Source organism: Coptis chinensis, chromosome 7 (genome assembly GCF_015680905.1).
Source record: "Coptis chinensis isolate HL-2020 chromosome 7, ASM1568090v1, whole genome shotgun sequence".
NCBI lineage: Eukaryota > Viridiplantae > Streptophyta > Magnoliopsida > Ranunculales > Ranunculaceae > Coptis > Coptis chinensis.
In genome coordinates, this window is record NC_141462.1 from 1,482,523 (window position 1) to 1,504,749 (window position 22,227).

A 22,227-nucleotide genomic window follows, 5' to 3' on the forward strand; every position below is an offset into this window, starting at 1 on the left:
GAGGAATTCAAATAATACATCCTTTTTCGAAAACTTTTGTCAATCTTGGCGTGATTCAGATGTAAGTCTTTTTGTTGTTTGTGGGCTTGTGGCCTTGGTAGCTCTTCACCTTTTCTTAAGTTGGTTATATGACTTATATCCGAACCAGAGATGGACTTCAATTACGAAAATAAATTGTATCTGCTTGGATCAAAGGGCGAACTTTTGGTGCTAATAGCATTTCCAATGAAAGCAGTTTTGAGGGAAAATGGCAAGTTGTCGGCACCTTTACGAGACAAAAACAATAGCCCAATGCAAAAGTGACAACGATGGTAGTTTTTCACCGAGTTACAATGAGAGTAGCACTTGCTATTGAGATAGTTGTCGACTTGTGATCTTCGGACGAAACCTTTTATTCCATCTCGTGTGTTTTTTCGATCTTTTGTTAGCGTTTTTTGACCGGATGTTTCATTTTTTAACATTCTTACGGAATAAAACATTCCGTCCGAATTTTAAAATCACATTTGCATTCGGCAACCCCTAATAGCTTCTCACCAAGAAAGTAACTATGAGAATAAATAGTCTTATGTGGAGGTAACAAGTTATTGCTTGCATTGAGAATGCTCTAACGAGAACAACACAATTATCTCGACATACATCGGCTTCTCATGCAATCAAGAAAATAGATATTAGCGGGACCAAATGGATTGATGTGTAGGACATAAGCAATGAATGTGCACTGTTTGTAGGACGAATTGATTTGAAGGGCGGGACACTGGTGTATTAGATTTGGATGATGGTGGTGTTGAGACTTGAGAGATTCTTCGGAAGTGCTACCAAGTTAACTAACCCGCCACCTATCTGGTTCACAACTAATTAATAAGTTCGCACGAGCAATGTAAGTTTTAAGTTGGCAGGGATGCTGCTTCTAAAAATCATTAGCTCAATGCCAAATGTGCTAACTGTCGTGAACTTAAATTCTATGCACTTATATAAACTATTCATTTACACAATTAATCTAAGTACAAATTTTTGTTGCTAAACGAAGATTACACAGGATTCTCAAGTAACATCCTTTATAAATCAAGAAATTAGATCTTACGACTGCGCATTAAATTGTTTGTAGGACACTACGGTTCCCTCAGTATTTTAACTTCAGATATACCTTGAAGTTGGACTTCACTGATATTGCTAATCAGTTTAGACCCAGAGGTAAAAAAGTTGATAGCCGTGACACTGGTGTATTAGATTTAACTGATGATTGGGCAAGTTGATAGCTAGTGTGTTAATTGCTATAACTTGGATTGAGATGAAATGAGGAACAACAATTTCACATATCCTGCCGAAACAATATTCACTTTTGAGACGACGCATGCTTCTTTATTGTTTTTTTTTTCTGCACTTAAACTAGCGAGCGACACAACTGCCTAGTGCCCATACTCTGTCATCAACTGTCTAGAAGACTCATTCAATTGGTAGTTTGTTGATATAATAATACTTTCGTCCTACACCATGCTCCTGTTTGACTCTGCTAACAGAGTTTTCTGATTGTACTATACTTTGGTATTTATAAAGATATATTGAGTAGTTCAAAAATCAACATGATGATCATGAACCTATGCTGAAGGTCCTGCCATATGAAACTAAATTGAGAAGAGGAAAAGTAACACAATATTTCGATACCATATGATGGGTGTGTTGGGAGATTTCACTAGAAAGTCACACCTCAATCTAGTTACTTTCTATCCCAAATGATTTCAACTTGGAGTTCACACCAAGGAAATCACCCACCCAAGACTTTGGTAGTTATCACAACAACCTCAACAAAGCAAAACCACTACAATATCATCACAATTCATAGCAACAATAATAATGGAAGTAATCTGCAAAGAGACACAAAGATTTAGGTGGTTCGGTAAATGTTACCTACATCCACACCAAGAGCCGAGTTTCCTTTATAACAAAGATTGGAGAGTTTACAAGAGATCAAGAATCAATAAGAAGAGGCCTCACTCAAACCCTAGCTCAACCAGCTCCCCTGAATACCCTAGAAATGAATCTCTCAAAGTTGTCCTTCAAAACCCTAATCTATTTCCTTATATAGGTGTACATAGACAAAAAGGAAGTAAATGGGCTTGGGCCGCAGTGCGAGCTTGGTTGGCCATAGGTGGCGTGCCTATTCATTAAAGCCGAGAGCGGCAGGTGTGGCGGCCCTCTTCATTAAAGGCTGGGAGCGAGTCGCGCTGCTTAGGTGTATGGCGCCCTCTTCAATAAAAATTTGGGCCGAGAAAGCGCAGGTGTGTGGCCTATTCTTCTTTAGCATCGCCCTTGCCCGGCTTGCTTAGCGCCTTGGAGGACCCAGCGGTCATACGCCTTCATCGATGCAGGGGGTGAGTGTGGTATCACGGACAACCCATGGCAAAGCTCGGCGGTTCCACCACCTAACAATCTCCCCTAACAATCTCCCACTTGAACCTTCGAGATTCTTCATGCATCACATCTCAATTGTAACAACTCAATCCAAATCCAAAAACTAAAGAAACACTTCGGCTCATTCGTCATGGTCTTCAAGCAAGAAGACCAGCACCGGGTTGAACACAACTTCAACTTCTCGATGAAACCGCGGCCTTGGTCAACATATCCGCCGGATTCTCACTCCGCGGATCTTCTCAAGTGCGAAACCTCATCCTCCAACAGGAGATCGGATAAAATGATCTGGGAGACCAATGTGCTTGGTCCTAGAATGAAAGCGGAATTCTTGGCAAGATGTATAGCACTCGACTATCAGCGTGTAACACACTTCTCTCTTTGCTTCATCCCAAGCTCTTCCATCAATCCACAGAACGGATCATCTCTTTGCTTGCCTCTCAGCGGCCACATACTGCTTACGTGGTAGACAAAGCAACAATCTTACATGGCGAAAATCCAACTCATCGCAGCGGTAGCACCCATCGTAAAGACATAACCGATGAGTGCTTCTTCTCGCGATCTACCTCACCGCAAAGTCGGCATCCACATACCCTTGCGGGTTCACAACACCCTTCCATAACATAGGCATTTCTCTGTAGTACCTCTCGGATATCTCAATATCCACTTCCGCGGCTTCCCAATGTTGCTTGCCGGGATTAGACATAAATCTACGGCTCCTCCAACTGCTTGGGCTATATCCGGACGTGTGCAAACCATGGCATACATAAGACTTCCAATGGCGGTATGGTACCTTAGCCATGAAGTTTCTTTCCTCAACGATCTTGGGAGAGTGTTCCTTGGACAACTTGAAGTGGATCGCCAAAGGTGTGCAAACCGGTTTTAGACTACCCATCTTGAACCTCTTCAATACCTTCTCAATATACTTTCGACTGAGACAACTCGAATACCTTTACGCCTATCTCTTTCCGATCCTCATCCCTAGAATCTGTTTATTTGCACCCAAATCCTTCATAGAGAACTCACTTGCTAACTTCTCTTTCAATCTCCCAATTTCGACATATCGAAACTTCGCTACTAACATATCATCAACATATAGCAAAGGATGATGTAGGCTGAGTCGAACCTCTTGAAGTAGCAACAATGGTCGTTGCACTTATAGTAGCCATTTCCTTGCATGAAGTTATCAAACTTCACGTACCCTTTACTAGGGGCTTGTTTCAAACCATACAAGCTCTTTTCACGAGCCCTGCATACCATATTCTCTTTACCGCTTCTTGATGAAACCCTCCGGTTCTTTGCATATAAATTTCCTCAACTAGGTCACCATGGAGAAGAAGCGGGTTTAACATCCAACCGCCAAGATACAAATCTTCCGGCTGCAACAATACTCAACACCGACCCGAATAGTATTCGGTTTCACCAGGCGGGAGAATATCTCTGTGAAGTCAATGCACTTTTTCTGCTGAAAACCCTTGACTACTAGCCTTGCCTTGTATCTCTGGGAACCATCATGTTCCTCTTTGACTCTATACACCCATTTGTTCGTAGAGCCTTCTTGCCCGTGGGTAGTTTGGCTAACTCCCACGCCACCCACGGGGAGATGAGGGGACTTCATCTCATCTTGCATAACAAGCTCCCACTTGCTTGCATCACTCACCTCCAATGCTTCATCATAGCATTGGGGCTCGCCACCATCGATGAAGTAGCAAGTAATTCCGCATAGGTGGAGGGCGGATATCTAGAACTTCGGTACATGTGGCTGGATGTCTTCCTTGGGGCCGCGAGGTGGAGATGGACTCGTGGTGTAGTATCCTCATTATTCTCGAGTCACTACTACTTGTCATCCTCATTTGTGGGGCTCCCACTATACCCGCGACTTACATCAAAGTCTTCCAACTCAACATACTCTGTGCGGCTCTCGTACCCGATTCCTTGGTTTGTGCTTCATCTACGTCCTTGTACATCACCTTTTCATTAAACCACAACATCTCTACTACGAATGATTTTCCGATTTTGATCATCCCAAAAGCGATACCCAAAATCATCACCGCCATAGCCGATGAAGGTGCACTTTAGTGACTTAGCATCAAGCTTGCTTCTAGCTTGGTCACTAATGTGAACATAGGACACACCAACCAAACACCTTCAAATGGGAAAGGTTCACATCCTTCCCGCTCCACACTTCCTCCTCGGAATCTTAAAATCCAAAGGCAACCGATGGTCCTCTATTGATCGGGTAAGGCTGGCGTGCTAACACTTTCGCCCGAATGGCAGGCAAGCACCGCTGGTGTCGCGCGTACACCTAGCTCTCTCTGTCGGTGTTCTATTCATCCGCTCTGCAACCCCATTCTGGCGGGTGTCCCGGCAAAGTCTTTTCCATCTTGATGCCATTGTCGACCGCGGTATCTTAAAAACCTGAATCCTCATACTCTCCACCGTTGTCGGATCTCGGCTTCTTTACTTTCAAGCTTGTCTCATTCTCAACCATGGCCTTCCCAAGTCTTGAACACTTCAAATGCCGACTTGTGTCTCGAAAATAGACCCACACCTTCCTAGTATGGTCATCAATGAAAGTCACAAAATATGACTTTCCGCCAAGTGAAGAGACATTAGGCCCCCCGGACATCTGTATGTATCAACTCGAGCCTTCTAGCTTTGGTCGACCCGTTCTCACGAAAACTCACCCTGCTTACGCTTTCCAAATACCGCGGTTCTCCGCGAAGTCAATTTCGGTCGACCGTAACTTTGGGAGTTTACGAGGAAAAGAGTGAAGGATTTTCATTCCTTTCTCACTCATGTGACCAAGTCTGCGGTGCCAAACATTCCGGATCCTCTTTGCCATGTGCCACGGGCAATCGACTCCTGAACCATAATGCGGTCATGTAGAGTACCATCTTTCTTACCATTTGCAACAATCAATGAACCGCCGAGACCTTCCAAGTATCACCGGTAAAGATTGTAACAAATCCTTCACTTGCCAATTGCCCCACGAAATCAAATTCTTCCTCAATCCGGAACATGTCCGGCGTCCCTCAATAACCATGACGAGCCATTCATCTTGATATGCACATCACCCTTGCCGACAATGTCACAAGGTTGGTCATCACCGAAAAGACCGTTCCAAGGTCACCCGGTGTAGTTCTCAAGGAACTCGATGTGAGGTAGCATGGAAAGATCTTGCCCGGAATCAAGTACCCAAGACTCCTTCTTGTGCTCCATCGAACATATCAAAGCGTCATCTACCATCTCAACAACATTAGCTTCTTGATTCTTTTTCTTGTTCTTATTAATGTTGTTGTTGTTTCTTGGTCTTGGGGCAATTGGGGCTATAGTGGCGGGCCTACCACAATTATAGCACACCACTTCACTTATGTCACCGAGGTTTGTGTTCAACGCTTTTGCAATTGGGAGGCTTGAGATTTCGATCTCCCCTCCACTTTTTCTTACTACGACTCTGTTTGGCTTTCTTCCCCTACTTTTCGATTACTTTCGATGCGACCACGAAGTTGATCCCCAAGATGACGGACAATCCTCGTCTCCGATTTCCTCGGTTAGTACCATACTAACAACATGCTCAAACTTCAACTTGGTCATTCCCGCGAGCCACTAATAGCCATGCCATAGTTAAGCCTTCCAACTTGGAGGCAATTGTCCAAGTATCGCCAAAGCTAGCACCTCATCACTAAATGTAATCTCAACCGACTCAATTGGTCCTTAGTTTGGTTGAATTCATTTAGGTGATCATGAAGGAAGTCCCCTCAACATTTTCATACTAAAATGACTTGGTGATCAAATAGACTTTGTTTTGCGGTAGGGGGTTGTTCATACATCGTAGTAAAGTGCCTCCATGAGACTTAGCCGTCTTCTCCGGTTTTAATATTGAAGGCTACCGACTTGAAAGACTTCAAGCGGATTGTGGCCAAGGCCTTTCTATCTTGCAAATCCCATTTATCTTGTGGAATCTCCTCGGGCTTCTCACTTATCAATGTTTCCATCAAATCCTTACGATGAAGAGAACATCCTCGATTTGCATCTTCCGATAGCGAAGTTTGTTCCGTCAAACTTCTCTATCTTGTAACTTTCTTTCCTTTTGATTAGGTCATAACTTTCTTGAATAAAAACCTACGGTGGAGTACCTCTCGGAGGAATTTCCTCAAACACCACAGTAGCTCGACCGCGATCACCTATGCTCGATACCACTTGTTGGGAGATTTCACTAAAAGTCACACCTCGATCTAGTTACTTTCTATCCCAAATGATTTCAACTTGGAGTTCACACCAAGGAAATCACCCCAAACTTTGGTAGTTATCACAACAACCTCAACAAAGCAAAACCACTACAATATCATCACAATTCATAGCAACAATAATAATGGAAGTAACAATGCAAAGAGACACAAAGATTTAGGTGGTTCGGTAAATGTTACCTACATCCACACAAGAGCCGTTTCCTTTATAACAAAGATTGGAGAGTTTACAAGAGATCAAGAATCAATAAGAAGAGGCCTCACTCAAAACCCTAGCTCAATGAGCTCCACAATACCAAAAATGAATCTCTCAAAGTTGTCCTTCAAAACCCTAATCTATTTCCTTTATATAGGTGTACATAGACAAAGGGAAGTAAATGGGCTTGGGCGCAAGTGTGTTAATTGCTATAACTTGGATTGAGATGAAATGAGGAACAACAATTTCACATATCCTGCCGAAACAATATTCACTTTTGAGACGACGCATGCTTCTTTATTGTTTTTTTTTTCTGCACTTAAACTAGCGAGCGACACAACTGCCTAGTGCCCATACTCTGTCATCAACTGTCTAGAAGACTCATTCAATTGGTAGTTTGTTGATATAATAATACTTTCGTCCTACACCGTCTACACCATGCTCCTGTTTGACTCTGCTAACAGAGTTTTCTGATTGTACTATACTTTGGTATTTATAAAGATATATTGAGTAGTTCAAAAATCAACATGATGATCATGAACCTATGCTGAAGGTCCTGCCATATGAAACTAAATTCGAAGCGGTTCCAATAACCGATACCATATGATGGGTGGCTCAAAATGTTGATGATGATACACACACTCACAAAATACAGATTTGCGACCTATCATCCATGATAAGTTTTTTACGTACAAAATCTTGTTTCTCTGAATTACAAACCTTTTACATTATGAAAGTATGGCTCTTGTAATTGGTGCGCATACATAGACATTGGGCGTATTGATATTACATCATTGATTCCTAGCTTGGTCACTTTTTTTTTATTCCAAAGGAAAAAATGTTCACTGTGCATATTGATCGAATTACTAGGCCAGTATGAAATGGTATTGAAAGGAAAATGGCAAAGGAACTTGCATACTTGCGTTAACATTTCACATTCACCTCAATGTACTCCATGTCTCCATGCAAATAGAATTATAGATGTGATCTTTTACTTATTTTGTGATATGGTTTTGATTTTACCAAAAAAAATACATTGGTTTTGATTTCATGAAAGTATGCACATGGAGCCGAAGAAAATTGACCAAGTACCAAATCATTAATCGCATTGGCCTCTTGTAGTTAAATACAGTAAAAAAACGGGGTGGTTGTAAATATTTATGGAAAATGGATCAAAAACGTTGCATTATATTCTTCAGCCTTAAACCCAACTGATCATTTTTAGCACTTAATATAAACATTTGGTATCCAATGAAGAACCATATTTAATTTTCTAACAACTAACCAACACACTCACTTATTAATTGTACTGCACCAAATAAATACCTCCATTCACTCCTTTCATTTAACTAGTGAAACCAAAGCTGCAGCAGCATTTCACACTGCTACAATGGCCATGAAATTGAAATCACATTGTCTTATTGTGGAATTCTTCATGATGCTGATGTTGGTGTTTATGATGGTTGATTATGCAAGGTGTGATGATCAGAAACAAAGAGAAGAGTGTTCCCAGCAATTAATTGGTCTGGCAACGTGTTTAGATTATGTTGGTGGACAAGCTAAAGCTCCAACTCCTGATTGTTGCAAGGGTATGAACACAGTTCTTGCAAAGAGCAAGAAATGTTTGTGCCTTCTTGTTAAAAATCGAAATGATCCAAGCCTTGGACTCAAGGTCAATGCTACTCTTGCTCTGAACCTACCTTCCATCTGCAAATCTGATGTTAGTATTGCTGATTGTCCTGGTATGTAATCTTCATAGCACTACATATATATAGCAACAAATAACTTGATTGTATGTTTGGCACAATCGTAGTTTGGCCATAATAAGTTGATTAATTAACCATGAAACCAGCATCCTCCAACAACGGATTCAGAACCTGGTTTAGTACAACATGTCCCATAGAAACTACGGTTGTGAGCTTGTGATCTAAAACTGTGTTCAACAACTGTGTCTGTATAGTATATAGTTTTGCATGTTTATGCAAATGCATGTGTTCAGCCAACTTTGAACAGCCTCAAAATTGTATGTTTCACTTACCTCAGCTTGGTAATTAGTGTAGTAGAACTATCTCTGTAAAGCAAGAATAGTACTATTAATTGTTTCCAACACTCTTATGTTTATTGTTATTCACGTACATTATTGCTGATAATTCTTGTGAACCCATGTTACTGGATGGATGATATATTTGGTGGATCAAGCTCTTCTAGGTTTGGCTCCTAATTCAACAGATGCTCAAGTTTTCAAGCAATTCGAAAGAAGCTTGCATAATAAGACGTCTTCATCTTCTACTGGTAACATACTAACTTAGCGTGTTGTTGTTCATTGGATTCTTTAAAAGATTCTGATGGGCAAAAAAATTAAAACACAGAAAAAAAATTCTGAGGGAAAAATTAAACAGTAATTTTCATTGAAGTCCCAAGTGAATTGTATACCACACAAAAATCATTGGTGGGTGCAGTATGGACCATCATTTTTACTAGTCCGATATTAATGTATGAAGTGTGTACAGTATCAGTAGTTAAATGGAAGACTTAACATGTATGATGTATCTGACCAAAAGGGTTCCTGGTTCTGTGGTTCATACTTCATACAATCATACCCTATGTTCCCGGACAATTAATCTGTAACCTCCTTTTTTTAATTAATTTATTTTTCGAACTTTTTAACCTCCATGTAGTGTACTAAGAATATAAAAGATTCCCCATATACTAATAATTCTCTGACTGGTTTTTGTCTGGGAAATTCAGGCAATTCCACTGCTACTGGATCAACTGCATCAGGGAACACTAGCACTGTGGTGGGACTGAAGTTTGATGGACTCATTGCCCTTTTGTGCTTTGCATTGATCTTCAGGATTGGAGCATAACAAGATGATCGGCATCCCTAACTAGTTATTTAGTCTTCGTGCTAATGTTGTATTATTCAAAGTGAATCCTAGTGTGTTCATGTTCTGTTTAATTTCCCTACTTACTTATGGACTCTGGTAATGTGTTAATATATATATGAGGATGTTGACTTGTTAACGAAAGTTCCTTCCGGAAATTTGATGCAATCATGCAAGTTTAAACTTTTGGGTGTGGGGTTACGTTATTATTTTGGGTTTTATACTTCATGTCTCCTTATCTTTCTCACTGCTTGCCGACGGAAATGCTCGATATTTAGAGCAACACTTGCCATGAATATTGCATTTTTGAACATTCTGGTGTGGCAATGACCAAGTTTATCTATAATCTAATATGAGACCGTCTGAATTAAGTCATCAAATTAGAAGCAGTAGATATGAATTTAATCATGAATTATAGCCTCAAACTTGAACAAGATTCAAATGCTACAAAAAGTTCTATTTGAAAAGTTAGTCGAGGGAGCGGAGCAAACGTTCTTAGGCAGTTATGCCTAGGGGTTATGGGTCCATAATGTCAATTGACATAGTTCTTCTCACTGTCTCTCCAAACTCTCATCTCTTTCTCCTCACATAACTTCTCTCTCTCTTGTTCTTCTCCTAACTCTCAACTCACCCTTTGCTCTGCTCATGCCCCTCTGCAGTTTTTCTAGTTAATTTGGAAATACTTGATCTTCATGAACAGGAAAATTACCTATGAGTTGAACTTTTAAATTTATATGACAAAAAATAAGGTAGTATAACTTTTAGGACCAATCAATTGGTAATTAACAATTTTGTTACCAAAACCATACTAACCAATTAAGGGTCCAATTATATTAAGGCAATGGCATTGTTTTATTACGTTTTTTTTTTCATAAATATTATTTTTTTTCAAATTTAAAATGATGCATGATTCTCTCCTTCTCTTATCTGTTTTGTTTTTTTAAAATTTTTTTCAAAATGATGCCCTATTTTTCCTCTTCATTATTACACCAATAATTGATATAAGTAAACAACATGTTTAGCAACTTCAAAATAAAAAAAAAAAAAAAAAAAAATTAGAATTTATGTAAAAATTTTAAAATAACATTTTCATTGGAGGAAAAACCTTTAATTAGAGTGCTTATTGGTTTGATAAGGTGAAGCTAGAGTAGAAAAGGAGAATGATGAAGTAAAGAAGATCGAGAATTGACTAAGAGAGAAAGAAGAGAATGGATGTAGAGGTGAGAATATTTGAGTGAATTACTTTCCGGATTCATAGATTTAAAAAAGAGTAGAGGTGAGAATATTTGAATGAATCACTTTCCGGATTTATAGATTTGAAAAAGAATAAGATTGTTAGTAAATAAAATTGAAAAAAAGATTTGGAGAAGAATATGTCTGGAAAAAAGAATTAATTTACGTTAGTTAGTGTGGTTTTTTATAACAAAAATTATATATTACTATTTGACTATTCCTAAAAATTAGACCACCTAATTTTTTGTCACAGAAATTTGAAAGTTCCATGCCCACTTTTATTCCAAGCCCAAATCCTCATTTAAGTTATAAGTTTTAACTAACAAATAATGGGCTGATAGTGGGCAATGATGATGAATATATAAATACTTAAATATCCCCTTGCCTCACTCTTTCATTTTCACTCAAAATAAAAATTAAAAAACAGAGACGACCAAATACAGAAACACAAAAACAAAAACACGATAAAATTCCTTCACCTCATTTCTCAACCGAGAGAAAAAAAATTAAAAAAAAAAAAAAAAAATCCCTAATTTCAACAATTTTTTTTTTTTTTTTTTTCCTTAATTCTCCTCTTCTCAATCTTCAATTCGATTCAACCATCTATTCTTGACAAACTCAAAAAAAAAAAAATCTAATCTTTTCATTCTCAGATGCAGAAAGAGTGATTTTTTGTGGGGTTTAAGGATTAATATGGTTATATATATTGAATTTTAAAGGGTTTAGTTGAGAGTGATTTAAAGGCTGGCAAGTTTTAATGGTTTATGAGTGATGGCGGATCTGCCTGACTTCTGTCTGAGTTTAACAAGTGAAGAAGAAGAAGAAGAAGAAGAAGAAGAAGAAGAAGAATGCTAAGTGTGCTTAGAGTACATCTTCCGTCCGACATTCCAATTGTAGGATGTGAGCTAACTCCTTATGTACTTTTACAACGCCCTGATACTTCGATTACTACTGATGATGTTCCTGAATCTTCCCCTGTTGATGGTTTTTGCTTGAGGTATAGGTGGTAAGTTTCCCATTTGTTTTTTTTCCTTGTTTTTATTTTTTATGCCATATCACATATATGGAAGTGTAAGAGACTAATAGGAGATGCACTCATTTTCTTTTCCATATGATGTTATTGGCTTGTGTATGTTAGTAAGTAATATTGTTTGGGCTGTTGTTTAGAGGCATCTATACTTAGAATAATAATCACATTTTATATGGTAGAGTGGCTCTGTTGCATGGGTACGCCCTAATTTCCTCTGTATCTCGTACCCGTGTCCTGTGGACACTGGTACGGACACGGACACGGACACCCGGACACAAGCAAAACAGACCCTAATTCTCAGATCTCGCCTTGTCCAAATCGTCGTACCCGTGTCCAAACCAGACACTCCGTCCCGTACCCATGCAACACAGAAGAGTGGCCTATAGCCTTGACAGAGAGCTTAATTTAGTTTTGTACTTGCTGTTCATAACTAAGGGAAAGAATAAGTAGTGACTGTTTATTGGACGTGTTAGTAAAGACAACTGTTTGTGATGATGGAAATGGGAAGTGTCCTTGATCCATTCACTTGAATTCTCTCTAACAATGTTTCAAGCAATGCATAGTCATGCTATGTTGTTATTGAGATTGCAAAAGTCATTCATGTGATGTAGTTAGATGTATGTTTTCTTTTGCAGGTATCGCATCCAAAGTGACCGAAAAGTTGCAATTTGCAGTGTGCATCCTTCTGAACAAGCAACCTTGCAGTGCCTTGGTTGTGTCAAAGGAAAGATACCTGTTGCGAAAAGTTACCATTGCTCTCCTAGGTGCTTTTCAGATGCGTGGCAGCATCATCATTACCTTACATGAAAGGGCAGCTATTGCTGTAAATGAAAATGGCACTGAAGAGGAAGAGCTTTTGGGACGCTTTAATACTTCTGGATCTGGAGCTAGCAATGCGAGCCTGTCGGTTCTACTCCAAGTATAGGGCACAATACTAGTTTAAGTAATGGATCTACTCCTTCATATCCGGCAGCTGTTACCGAAAGGAGTGGTGGTGAAACCTGGTTTGAGGTCGGACGATTGAAGACCTATACACCAACAGCTGATGATATTGGGCATGTTCTCAAGTTTGAGTGTGTGTCATTTGATGCAGAAAAGAAATTGCCTGTTGGTCATGCTAACACAATATTGACTTCCCGTGTAATTCCACCCCCAACCCCTAGCCCAAGGCGCTTGGTTCCAGTGAATGGTGTTGATGTGATGGGCAATTTAGATTTGGACGGTCGTACTGCATCTTCAGGAACCTTTACTGTGCTCTCATACAATATTCTGTCAGATGTGTATGCTTCAAATGATTTGTACAGTTATTGCCCTTCTTGGGCCCTTTCTTGGGCCTACCGCAGACAAAACTTATTGCGAGAGATTGTTGGATATCGTGCAGACATCCTTTGCCTTCAAGAGGTACTCTACGTTTTATTGTCCATTATGAAAAATCATTTGATTCGGTGTTTGGTGGGTCTGCAAGTCAATATCTTGTTTTAATTGTTGACAACACTTGCAATTTCTTATTCCAGTCATGTTACATCTTAGTTATGACAGTCAGCGGCTAGTCAAACTGACAGGAGTAGTGAATTTGCTGCGCTAGTTTGTTGAAATTGTTCCATTAGGAAGTGTTATGTTTGCGAATGTCTATCTTTTTCTGAACAGAGAAGCTAACCAGAAGTCATCAAAGTATGATAATGTCTAATCTTACCCTGTCTTGCCTGTATGCGAAGTATATTGGTCTGTTGTATATTTTTATATTAGATATGGTCTTGAAGTTTTGAGGATGTGATCTTGTAAGATATGACTCAAACTAAGCATCATAAAATGTTTCAGGTTCAGAGCGACCATTTTGAGGAATTTTTTGCACCTGAACTGGAGAAGCATGGCTATCAAGCTCTTTACAAGAAAAAGACAACGGAGGTTGGTTTTAAATTGGCTTTGTCATGGCGTGATCTCAAACTGTTGGATGTGTTATATTGATGTTTTTGTTAAGGTGTGCAGTTATATAGCGGAACTATCTATGCAGTTGATGGTTGTGCAACATTTTTCCGCAGAGACAGATTTTCCCATGTCAAAAAATATGAGGTATAAACTTTTCCTTTCTGTGTCTTGGGGGGGGGGGGGGTAGATTTTCTCATATGTTTAAGAGGTTCCTCTTTCCTGCAGGTTGAATTTAATAAAGCTGCACAATCCTTAACCGAGGCAGTGGTTCCAACTCATCAGAAGAAAACTGCTTTGAATCGGCTACTGAAGGTGTCCTAAATGCACCAAGTGTTCTTTCTGTGTACTTTCCTTGGTGTCTGTAACCTATTAATTCTTGTGAATATTCCATTAATTTGCAGGATAACGTCGCTCTAATAGCAGTTTTAGAAGCAAAGTTCAGTAACCACGGGGCGGACACCCCTGGAAAAAGACAACTTCTCTGTGTGGTTAGTATATAACTTAGGAACTTAACTTTTTATTCTTCCTTTTTCTGGTTTAACATGCTACTTAGTCCAGCTTTATACTCTTTGATCTGGTAGGAATTGTGTTTTTTTGTGTTTTTTCCCCCGCATACATAATGGAACTTGGGATCTGTCAAGGGTGACCTTTCATCTCACTCTCGCAGCCCCCATTTTTCTAAGGAGTAGCTTGTGCTTTACCCCCAAGCATGGTTCACATGTTACACCGCATTTCGAGTTTGTAATAATTCACTTTGCAGATTGTATCCATCTTTGTAGTTCTTCTTCATGGTGATACCTGAGGAAAAAATTTCTTTAAAGGGTTAAACTTGTCTTTGACGTCTCCTAAAACAAGCTTTGCTCTCTTTTGAGCCTTCATGTGTCCTGACACGAGTTTTGCCCGGTTCAGTACCTTTTAGCATCTTTTGTTAATGGTAGAGTGATTAAAGTGCGTCTTGATTGGTGCACTTTCGTCAAATATCTCAGTAGGAGAACAACAGATTAATATGGAGAGATTATCTGGTCTGTGCACCTAGAGGAGTAAGTGATGATGAGAGTCATTGCCAAAACATCGTTATGTGAGCAATTCTATATATAAATTCATTCTTTTCTAGACATGTAGAGATCTAATAATCCCCTAGCTTTGCACTTTGCACCCAGTCGTTTTGGGAACAGGCTTGTTAATGGAGTGATCTGCTTGATTCCATTTTTCTATGGATCTCTTTTATACAGTCATTGAATGTGCTCCAAATCTCTACAAATTTGTCACCCTATATGTAGATTAGTAGATGGTCCTCTTTAATTGTTGGGCAGAGTCTCGAGTAGGAGTAGTTCTAAATAGTTTTGTAGTAATCATTATATTGACCAGATATCTGCAAAATGTTATATGTTGCGTGATGTTTACTTTTATCCTCTTGCTCGGAGTACAGGCAAACACACATGTAAACGTTCACCAGGATCTTAAGGATGTTAAGCTCTGGCAGGTTCTCATTCTAGCATTTTACTTGTGTTGAGTTGATATTTACTCTTGGATCTTATCAATATGTTTGTTAATTTTGAAAATCTTATCTTATTAGGTGCATACTCTCTTGAAAGGTTTGGAGAAAATAGCTGCCAGTGCTGACATCCCGATGCTGGTTTGTGGGGATTTTAGTTCTGTTCCTGGAAGGTGTGAACAGTCGTAAATACAACTGTTTCTGATGTAAACATGTAATTTAAAGTAATATGCAGTAAAACATCTTATGAACAATTTTGGACTTGATTGCAGTGCTCCGCATGCACTTCTTGCAATGGGTAAGGTTGATCAGTCGCATCCAGATTTAACAGTAGACCCTCTCCAAATAGTGCGCCCTGCCAGCAAAATAACTCATCAGCTTCCGCTGGTACACTCATTTTTAAGTTATAGCCTGGTTACCAAATTTTACTGTTCGGAGTTATGACTATATTTTTAAAACAGGTCAGCGCATACTCGTTGTTTGCTAGAATGGGTATTGGCATTGGTTTGGAGCAACAGAGAAGGAGAATGGACACAACTACAAATGAACCTTTATTTACAAATTGCACTAGAGATTTTATTGGCACCAATGATTACATATTTTACACAGGTAATGCTTTGTCATTTCTTTGGTTCTGTTTCTTAGCATTTTCATCAGCTTGAATTTTCAGAATCAGATGTAACTGATGGAAAAATGGCTTCTTATGTAAAAGAATGTAAAAGAATCCTAACATATTGTTTTGTGACTTCAGCGGACTCTTTGACGGTGGAATCCTTATTGGAGCTCTTGGATGAAGAGAACTTGCGAAAAGATACCGCACTGCCTTCTCCAGAGTGGTCCTCTGATCATATAGCTTTGTTAGCTGAATTCCGTTGCATGCCTAAAACGAGGCGTTAATGGTACTGGGTAAGCTGCTGATTTCTTTTTTTCCCCTCCATTCTAAGTTTCATTTTTCCTATTGATAGGGATCATTTTGACCCCCTTGAGGGTTACCCCCCCTCCCACTCTTGTCATATTTACTACTTGTTAACCCTTCTTTTTTATACCCCCCACCCCTCGGCCCAAACTAAAGGAGAAAATGTTTTTCTAATGACCATTTTTTGTTGTATGCAGGCGTTCAAATGTGTGTACCCGACGAAACCAATGTACTTAGATTCATTTAGGTAGTTTATGAAGTGGAGGGGGCAGATTCGAAGTCCTGGTTCTTCCCCAGAGGTTTCTTTATTGTGATCTATCCTGATCTGTTGTATTATGTTACTTGCTTCTTGAAGTGGGGAATCCACTAATAAGTTTTCTCCATTTTCTTTTCCTCCTACATTTTTTTTTATTTGTTTCTTAACGGTGAATCTGTTCATCTGTTAGTAGGTATAGATTTAAAACTAGAATAGCCAACAGGTCAATTCTTATACCACCTCGACCAAGCCTTACATGGTGATACTGGTGTCGAGCTGTTTTGAATAGTTTAGCTGGCACCAAAAACGAAATATTGAAGTAGACTTGTTCAATACTCTTCATCTTTGAATGAGTTAATGTTCTATATGATCAGTTATTTAGAAATACTTTCTTTGAAGCCTCAAAATTCAGATGTGCATGTGAATCAGACATTTGAAAATCACTTCATGCAACTCGCAAGCTCGTTAGCCACTTGCAAAAAAATGTGATGGTTGGTAGTTGTAATTGGTTTGTGCTACCTTATATTATTATTGTACAGTATCATTGATAATGACTCTAAACTTGACAAAAAAGAAAAGTGATACGAGAGGAACTCAAAGTCGACAATGTAATCATAGAGGTGCACCGTATATGTCGACCAAAAAAACTCAATACTTGGGCCGATGATAGCCCATAAGGCCCAAACCCTCAATACTTGGGCCGGTGATGGGCCATAAGGCCCGAAGTATGGGCCTGAAGTGGTCCATTATTAAATTAAAGAGGAGAACGGCTTCATTCATTCGTTCATTTATATTCGAGAAAATTTGGAGCGCACTCGAATCTCCCTCTTCTCTTCATTCATTCCAACTTATAATAATAAATTTGCAGCATACGAATCAGTAAGTTTCCCTCTCTCTCTCGATTTTTTATTTTTATTCATTGTCAATAAGAGTGTCTATGGTTTCTGAGATGTGAATTTAATGGAATAATAGAATGAAAAATATCTGTCATTTGATGGTCTCAGATGAATGTAAATTCCAAGGTGTCCAAGTTTGGAGTCAAGTCTGGATTTGTCATACCAAAGAATAAACTATCAGGATCCCTGGTTCCTGGAAAAGTGGAAACTGATGCAGTAAAAGAAGAAAGTAGTAAAAAGATCCAAAGGAAAACAAAATGGGGAAATCATCTAACAGAAGATGATTCTGTTCGAAAAGGAAGAGCATTAGCTTATCAGGTATATTGTTTTTTAACATGCACTTCACTTCTATGCTCATTGTTATAAACCTTCCGTAGTAAGTGGCATCTATGTCCTCATTTCAGTTGTTCACAATTTGATTAGTCAGACACCTTATTCCTGTTTCAGAAAGAAAATTATCACTCATGCCACTGAAACACGGTCAACATTTCAGTTGAAATTCATCTAGTCTTTTTCATATCTAGCTTTTAATTGTTCTGGACCTATTATCTGGAATTCATAGGTCTTTTCTCATTTAGTTTCTGATGACATAAGTTTTAAGAAATGGGTATCAAACATTTTTAGCCCCTTTCAATGAGGAGAAATTTCACTTGTGGCAAGTGAATATTTTCTCGACCAGGTTGGGTGCTAAAATGTGGCATCTTCCTTGTGAATTCTCACATGGAAGGTTCCCATTCCAGGTGGCATTAAGTGATATTACTGCCTGTGTGCTGGAACATATTTTGAGCAGACTCGAGTGGAGCAAATCACAAAACAGTTGAAGTTGGGTATACTGGAAAAGGGAGAAAGCGATCTTAACTCACACTCACCAAACCATGTTCCAGATGACGAGTCTTCTAAGCACCGAGTTGATGATCAGGTAGTATTGCGGATGAGGGTTGATTAATTTCGGTCACTCCTTTTATTGAATCTCAATGTTTATCAAGCTTGATCATTTACGCAATTTGGCATTCACAGAAGTTGGAGATCTTGGAGTCGGAAAAGGGAAGCTATTGGTAAATTTGTTTAGCACTCTTTCTTGATATTTTTTCTTCTGTTTTATGTCTAAATTATTTTTGGTGATGTGCACACTCTGGTCAAATTATATTTGGGTGTCCAGGTGAGATATTGAAGTTAAATCCAAGTTATAAGGTTCCACCTGATTACAAACCGCTGGTGAGAGAGGCCAAAGTTCCTGTTCCTGTAAGTCTGTTGGCATTGTCTTCTCTTCTTTCCACATCAGAGCTTACTGTTTTTCTTATAATGTGAAATTGTAAACAGTTTTTCTGTATTTACTATGATACTGTCAGTGTTTTGTTATATCATATATCTTATCGGAGGGTTATTAATGTCTACTGCTTTAGTACAAGTGCAAAACTAGTGATTTACTTGAAGTGGTTTCCAAAGTACCCTTTATACTGTAACCTCTATGTCAATCATAGAAGTTAAACCGAAATATTATGAAGATAAGTAGAAGCTTAGCATTAAATTGTCTATGTGTTTAAATCGAGTAGTGTATAGAAGCGATTATGCTCTGTGATTGTAACATTAAAGCTTATCAGACGAAAAGCAAGTTGCCAGTTTAGTTCACTACTTGCTTTTTTTTCCCCTCTCGTTCAGTGGATGATTTTTTTTTATTAAAAATCAAGATTTAATTGTTGTGGGAAACATGTCAAATCAATTATGCTTCCTACGAAATTTTTATCCTCGTCTCCTCTGCAGGTTAAGCTTTATCCTGGATTGAACTTTGTTCGTCTAATATTGGGGCCTGAAAGCAATACTCAAAAACGTCTTGAAGTGGTAAGCTGGCTGAGAGTCATATGTTATTTGTTTTTGTATTTATTTTATTCTCAATGATTGTTTGAATCTGTTTGATATATTGGAAGTGTTCTGCTATCGTTGCTTTATCTCCTTAAAGTAACTGAGACTGGTCGCATGAAGGGTTTAGTGTAGAATATTTTCTCTTTATCCCGATTCCTTTCACTTCTCATGGCTTAGGAAACTGGAGCTAAAGTACTGAATCCAAGGCACTAAAAGCAGGTTCAACAGAGAAGGTAGTAAAAAGCTAATTTGTTGTTTAAGACAGAGTTTAATGTTTTTTCATCAAAGTAATCTGGTAAATTGTTTATCTTGGATTAAGTTTTAGTGTAGTGGTGACGCTTTAATGAGTAATCTATTGATGTCCAGGTTGAGATTACTTTGTCAGATAGAAATGATGATCAAGGTTGTTATGAGGAGCTCTATGTCCATGTATCAGCTGATACATTTGAGAAGGTTGATGCTGCAGTTGCCCTTATTGAGCTGCTAGTCACCCCAGTATCTGTGAGTTCACTATGCTAGATAGCAACTATATTCCTTTACACACAACCTCGTTCTATAGCTTATCTCATGGTATATACATTGTTTTCTCTAGTGGAGTTCAGGGATGGCTTCCACAACTCCATCTTCAGCTTCTCGGGATGGTACAAATGTGCTTGAACAGAGTCAGAATACCACCTCCAGTTATGTGATGCCTGGTACTATGGTTAACCAGGGGTTGATGCAGTCAATGGTGGGACCCATGCAGCCTGGCCTTTTTCCACAAGTTCAGTTACAATCATACCCTGTTCCCTGGTTTCCTTCTGGTCCAATGGGTCCGCCTAATAACTTTCGCACCCCATTAAATTCTTCTTCTTCCATACTCAACAACACCATGCAATTTCCTTCATCCCTTCTAAATTCCTCAAAAATGCCACAGTTTTCCATTGGACAGCCTCCCTCTGCAGCTGCTTCTGGTTTCACATTGAAAAATCCTTCCCTGGTTTCTCCTGGACTACAGTCACCACTGCAAGGTTTTCAGTGGCCTTACTTCCACGAAGCACCTCCCCATAGTCAAGCTGCCCCAGTGAGAATGCAGCCTATTTCAGGTTCTCAGGCCCATTTGGCATATCCTTCCCTACCTCCACAATCTAATCCTGCTTTGCCACATCAACCAAGGACTACTGGACCAGGCCCTGGGTTCCCCTCGCTGTCACAACCATTGTTGACTGCTCCATCCGGGCAGCCACCTTATAGACCATTAGCATCTTCTGCATGGTCTGGTTCAACTGTACCTACTCCAGCACAACCAGTTGATCTGTTTCAAAGACTTCCGTTAGTTTCACAACCTCTAATGGCATCGGTGACAGCTTCATCGAAAGCAACGGGAAATATATCCAGAGGACCTTCTGGTAATATGGTGGTTCCTGCTAGCTTTCCTTCTCGACCTTCCACTGCCCAGCTACCGAATACACCAGTTAATCATACTGTTACAGGCCCAAATTTTTCTTTTGTAATACATCAAAGGTCTGCATCAACTCCTACAGCCAATGCACCAGTCGCCTCTATCCCAGCATCTGTACCTTCAAGTGTGCCTCCATCCACCTTAGGACCTTTACAAGCACCTTTTTCAATGATGCCACCCTCGGCTATGAACCAGTCTTTTCCTTTGGCACCTAAGCAAACAGTTGGGCCAATAGGGCCAACACCTTACCGATCAATAGTGGGGTCTGCTCTAGTTCCTTCACAACAATCGGTAAATGCGAATTCCATCTCTGGAAACCTACCTAGTTTCACATCCTTAAAGCCACCAATGAGTAGTCCCCAAAGTATTCCAGCTACAACACCAAGACCCCAACGACCGAGCTCTGGTGATTTCACTTTTCAGCCTCTTGGGTCGCCTGTAGCAGTTTCTCAGACAGTTCTGAGGCCGAGTGATCAACTGTTAAAAGGTTCATCAATGCAACTAAATAGAACAGTGCAGCCTCCTTCGGGACCATCTTATCAGCCAGCTCTGCAGAATTCAGAACAACAGCTTGTCATGCAAGGGTTTCCAGGTACTCGGCCGAGGAATCAGGCGCTTCAATCTCAATTTCAAGTTCCATCTCCCACACATCCACCAAGGTTTTTGAACCCCGTTTCACCAACAGCTTCAGGCCTGCGTATGGGACCACGAAACCTTACACAAACACCGCAAATACCCAATTTTCCTGCACCATTGCCTCCCCAAATGATGAATTCATTGCAATTGCAGCCGAATCAATCAAATTCAATAATACGATCAGGTGCTTTCTTGGTGCCAAACCAACATAACCTCGCTTTCTCATCTGGTAAGCCAGCTCTGTCTCCTAGTGGAAACCAAGTATATGATCCATTCTCCCCCACTTCGGCATCTTCTGCTCCTCAACAGCCAGAACACAATGCCAAAGTCGGGAAACAGGAGGATGATCCTGAGTACGTTGATCTTATGGCATCAGTTGGTGTGAGATAGTTGAAAAGGTTTATTAGTCCAGTTGGTTTGATGATAATGTACCAATCGGAAGAACTAGGAGAATAAATGTGGAGGTGGTTGATGTAACTGGGATTTCTTCAGCTTTGTTTTATTACTGGGGATATCACGTAGGCAACATTATCTGAAGCTTTCTTATTTCTTTCCACAACTAGTATTTGCCTGACATTTTTTTTTTTAAATGAACCTATATTTATGTTTTCAGAGCCCAATAGCCCAAAAACAGTCCATGCGTTTTTTGTTTGGGGTGGGTGAGATGAGAAATATTTTTAAACTCACCCCAAAAAAATTTGTTAACTCACTCCAGAAAAACATTTTAGTAGCTAGTGTTCTATCTTGCAAATAGGGCATGTCTTGTCTAGGCAATTTTTTTGAAATAATACATTTATTCCC

General features: G+C 39.5%; 3 protein-coding genes across 3 annotated transcripts; all 3 read left to right on the forward strand.

Moving 5' to 3' along the window:
• The first annotated feature begins 8,153 nt into the window (after positions 1-8,153).
• Positions 8,154-9,881, forward strand: LOC147485083 (non-specific lipid transfer protein GPI-anchored 13-like). Its single transcript, XM_086573437.1, has 3 exons — positions 8,154-8,594; positions 9,052-9,144; positions 9,601-9,881. Exons 1-3 carry the CDS (start codon positions 8,243-8,245, stop codon positions 9,717-9,719), a joined length of 564 nt encoding a protein of 187 aa, XP_086429563.1. The 5' UTR covers positions 8,154-8,242; the 3' UTR covers positions 9,720-9,881.
• A 1,800-nt stretch (positions 9,882-11,681) lies between these two features.
• LOC147485084 (carbon catabolite repressor protein 4 homolog 1-like) lies at positions 11,682-16,978 on the forward strand. The gene is given in 14 exon segments (XM_086573436.1): positions 11,682-11,976; positions 12,636-12,795; positions 12,797-12,907; positions 12,910-13,401; positions 13,819-13,905; positions 13,987-14,070; positions 14,152-14,238; positions 14,328-14,414; positions 15,356-15,409; positions 15,503-15,594; positions 15,694-15,808; positions 15,883-16,030; positions 16,173-16,327; positions 16,535-16,978. Coding segments are annotated over 13 exon segments (1,821 nt in total). The 5' UTR covers positions 11,682-11,818; the 3' UTR covers positions 16,319-16,327; positions 16,535-16,978.
• Positions 16,979-17,339: 361 nt separating this feature from the next.
• On the forward strand, positions 17,340-21,982 carry LOC147485085 (uncharacterized). Its single transcript, XM_086573438.1, is given in 9 exon segments — positions 17,340-17,472; positions 17,598-17,807; positions 18,280-18,408; positions 18,507-18,531; positions 18,533-18,544; positions 18,649-18,731; positions 19,251-19,328; positions 19,716-19,850; positions 19,942-21,982. Coding segments are annotated over 8 exon segments (2,547 nt in total). The 5' UTR covers positions 17,340-17,472; the 3' UTR covers positions 21,817-21,982.
• The last annotated feature ends 245 nt before the right edge of the window (positions 21,983-22,227 follow it).

Excerpts from the sequence above, each read along its gene's own strand:
- LOC147485083 (XM_086573437.1), top strand. The coding sequence starts at position 8,243 with ATGGCCATGAAATTGAAATCACATTGTCTTATTGTGGAATTCTTCATG. Across the intron at positions 8,595-9,051 it reads TAGTATTGCTGATTGTCCTG|CTCTTCTAGGTTTGGCTCCT; the intron begins GTATGTAATCTT and ends TGGTGGATCAAG. Across the intron at positions 9,145-9,600 it reads GACGTCTTCATCTTCTACTG|GCAATTCCACTGCTACTGGA; the intron begins GTAACATACTAA and ends TGGGAAATTCAG.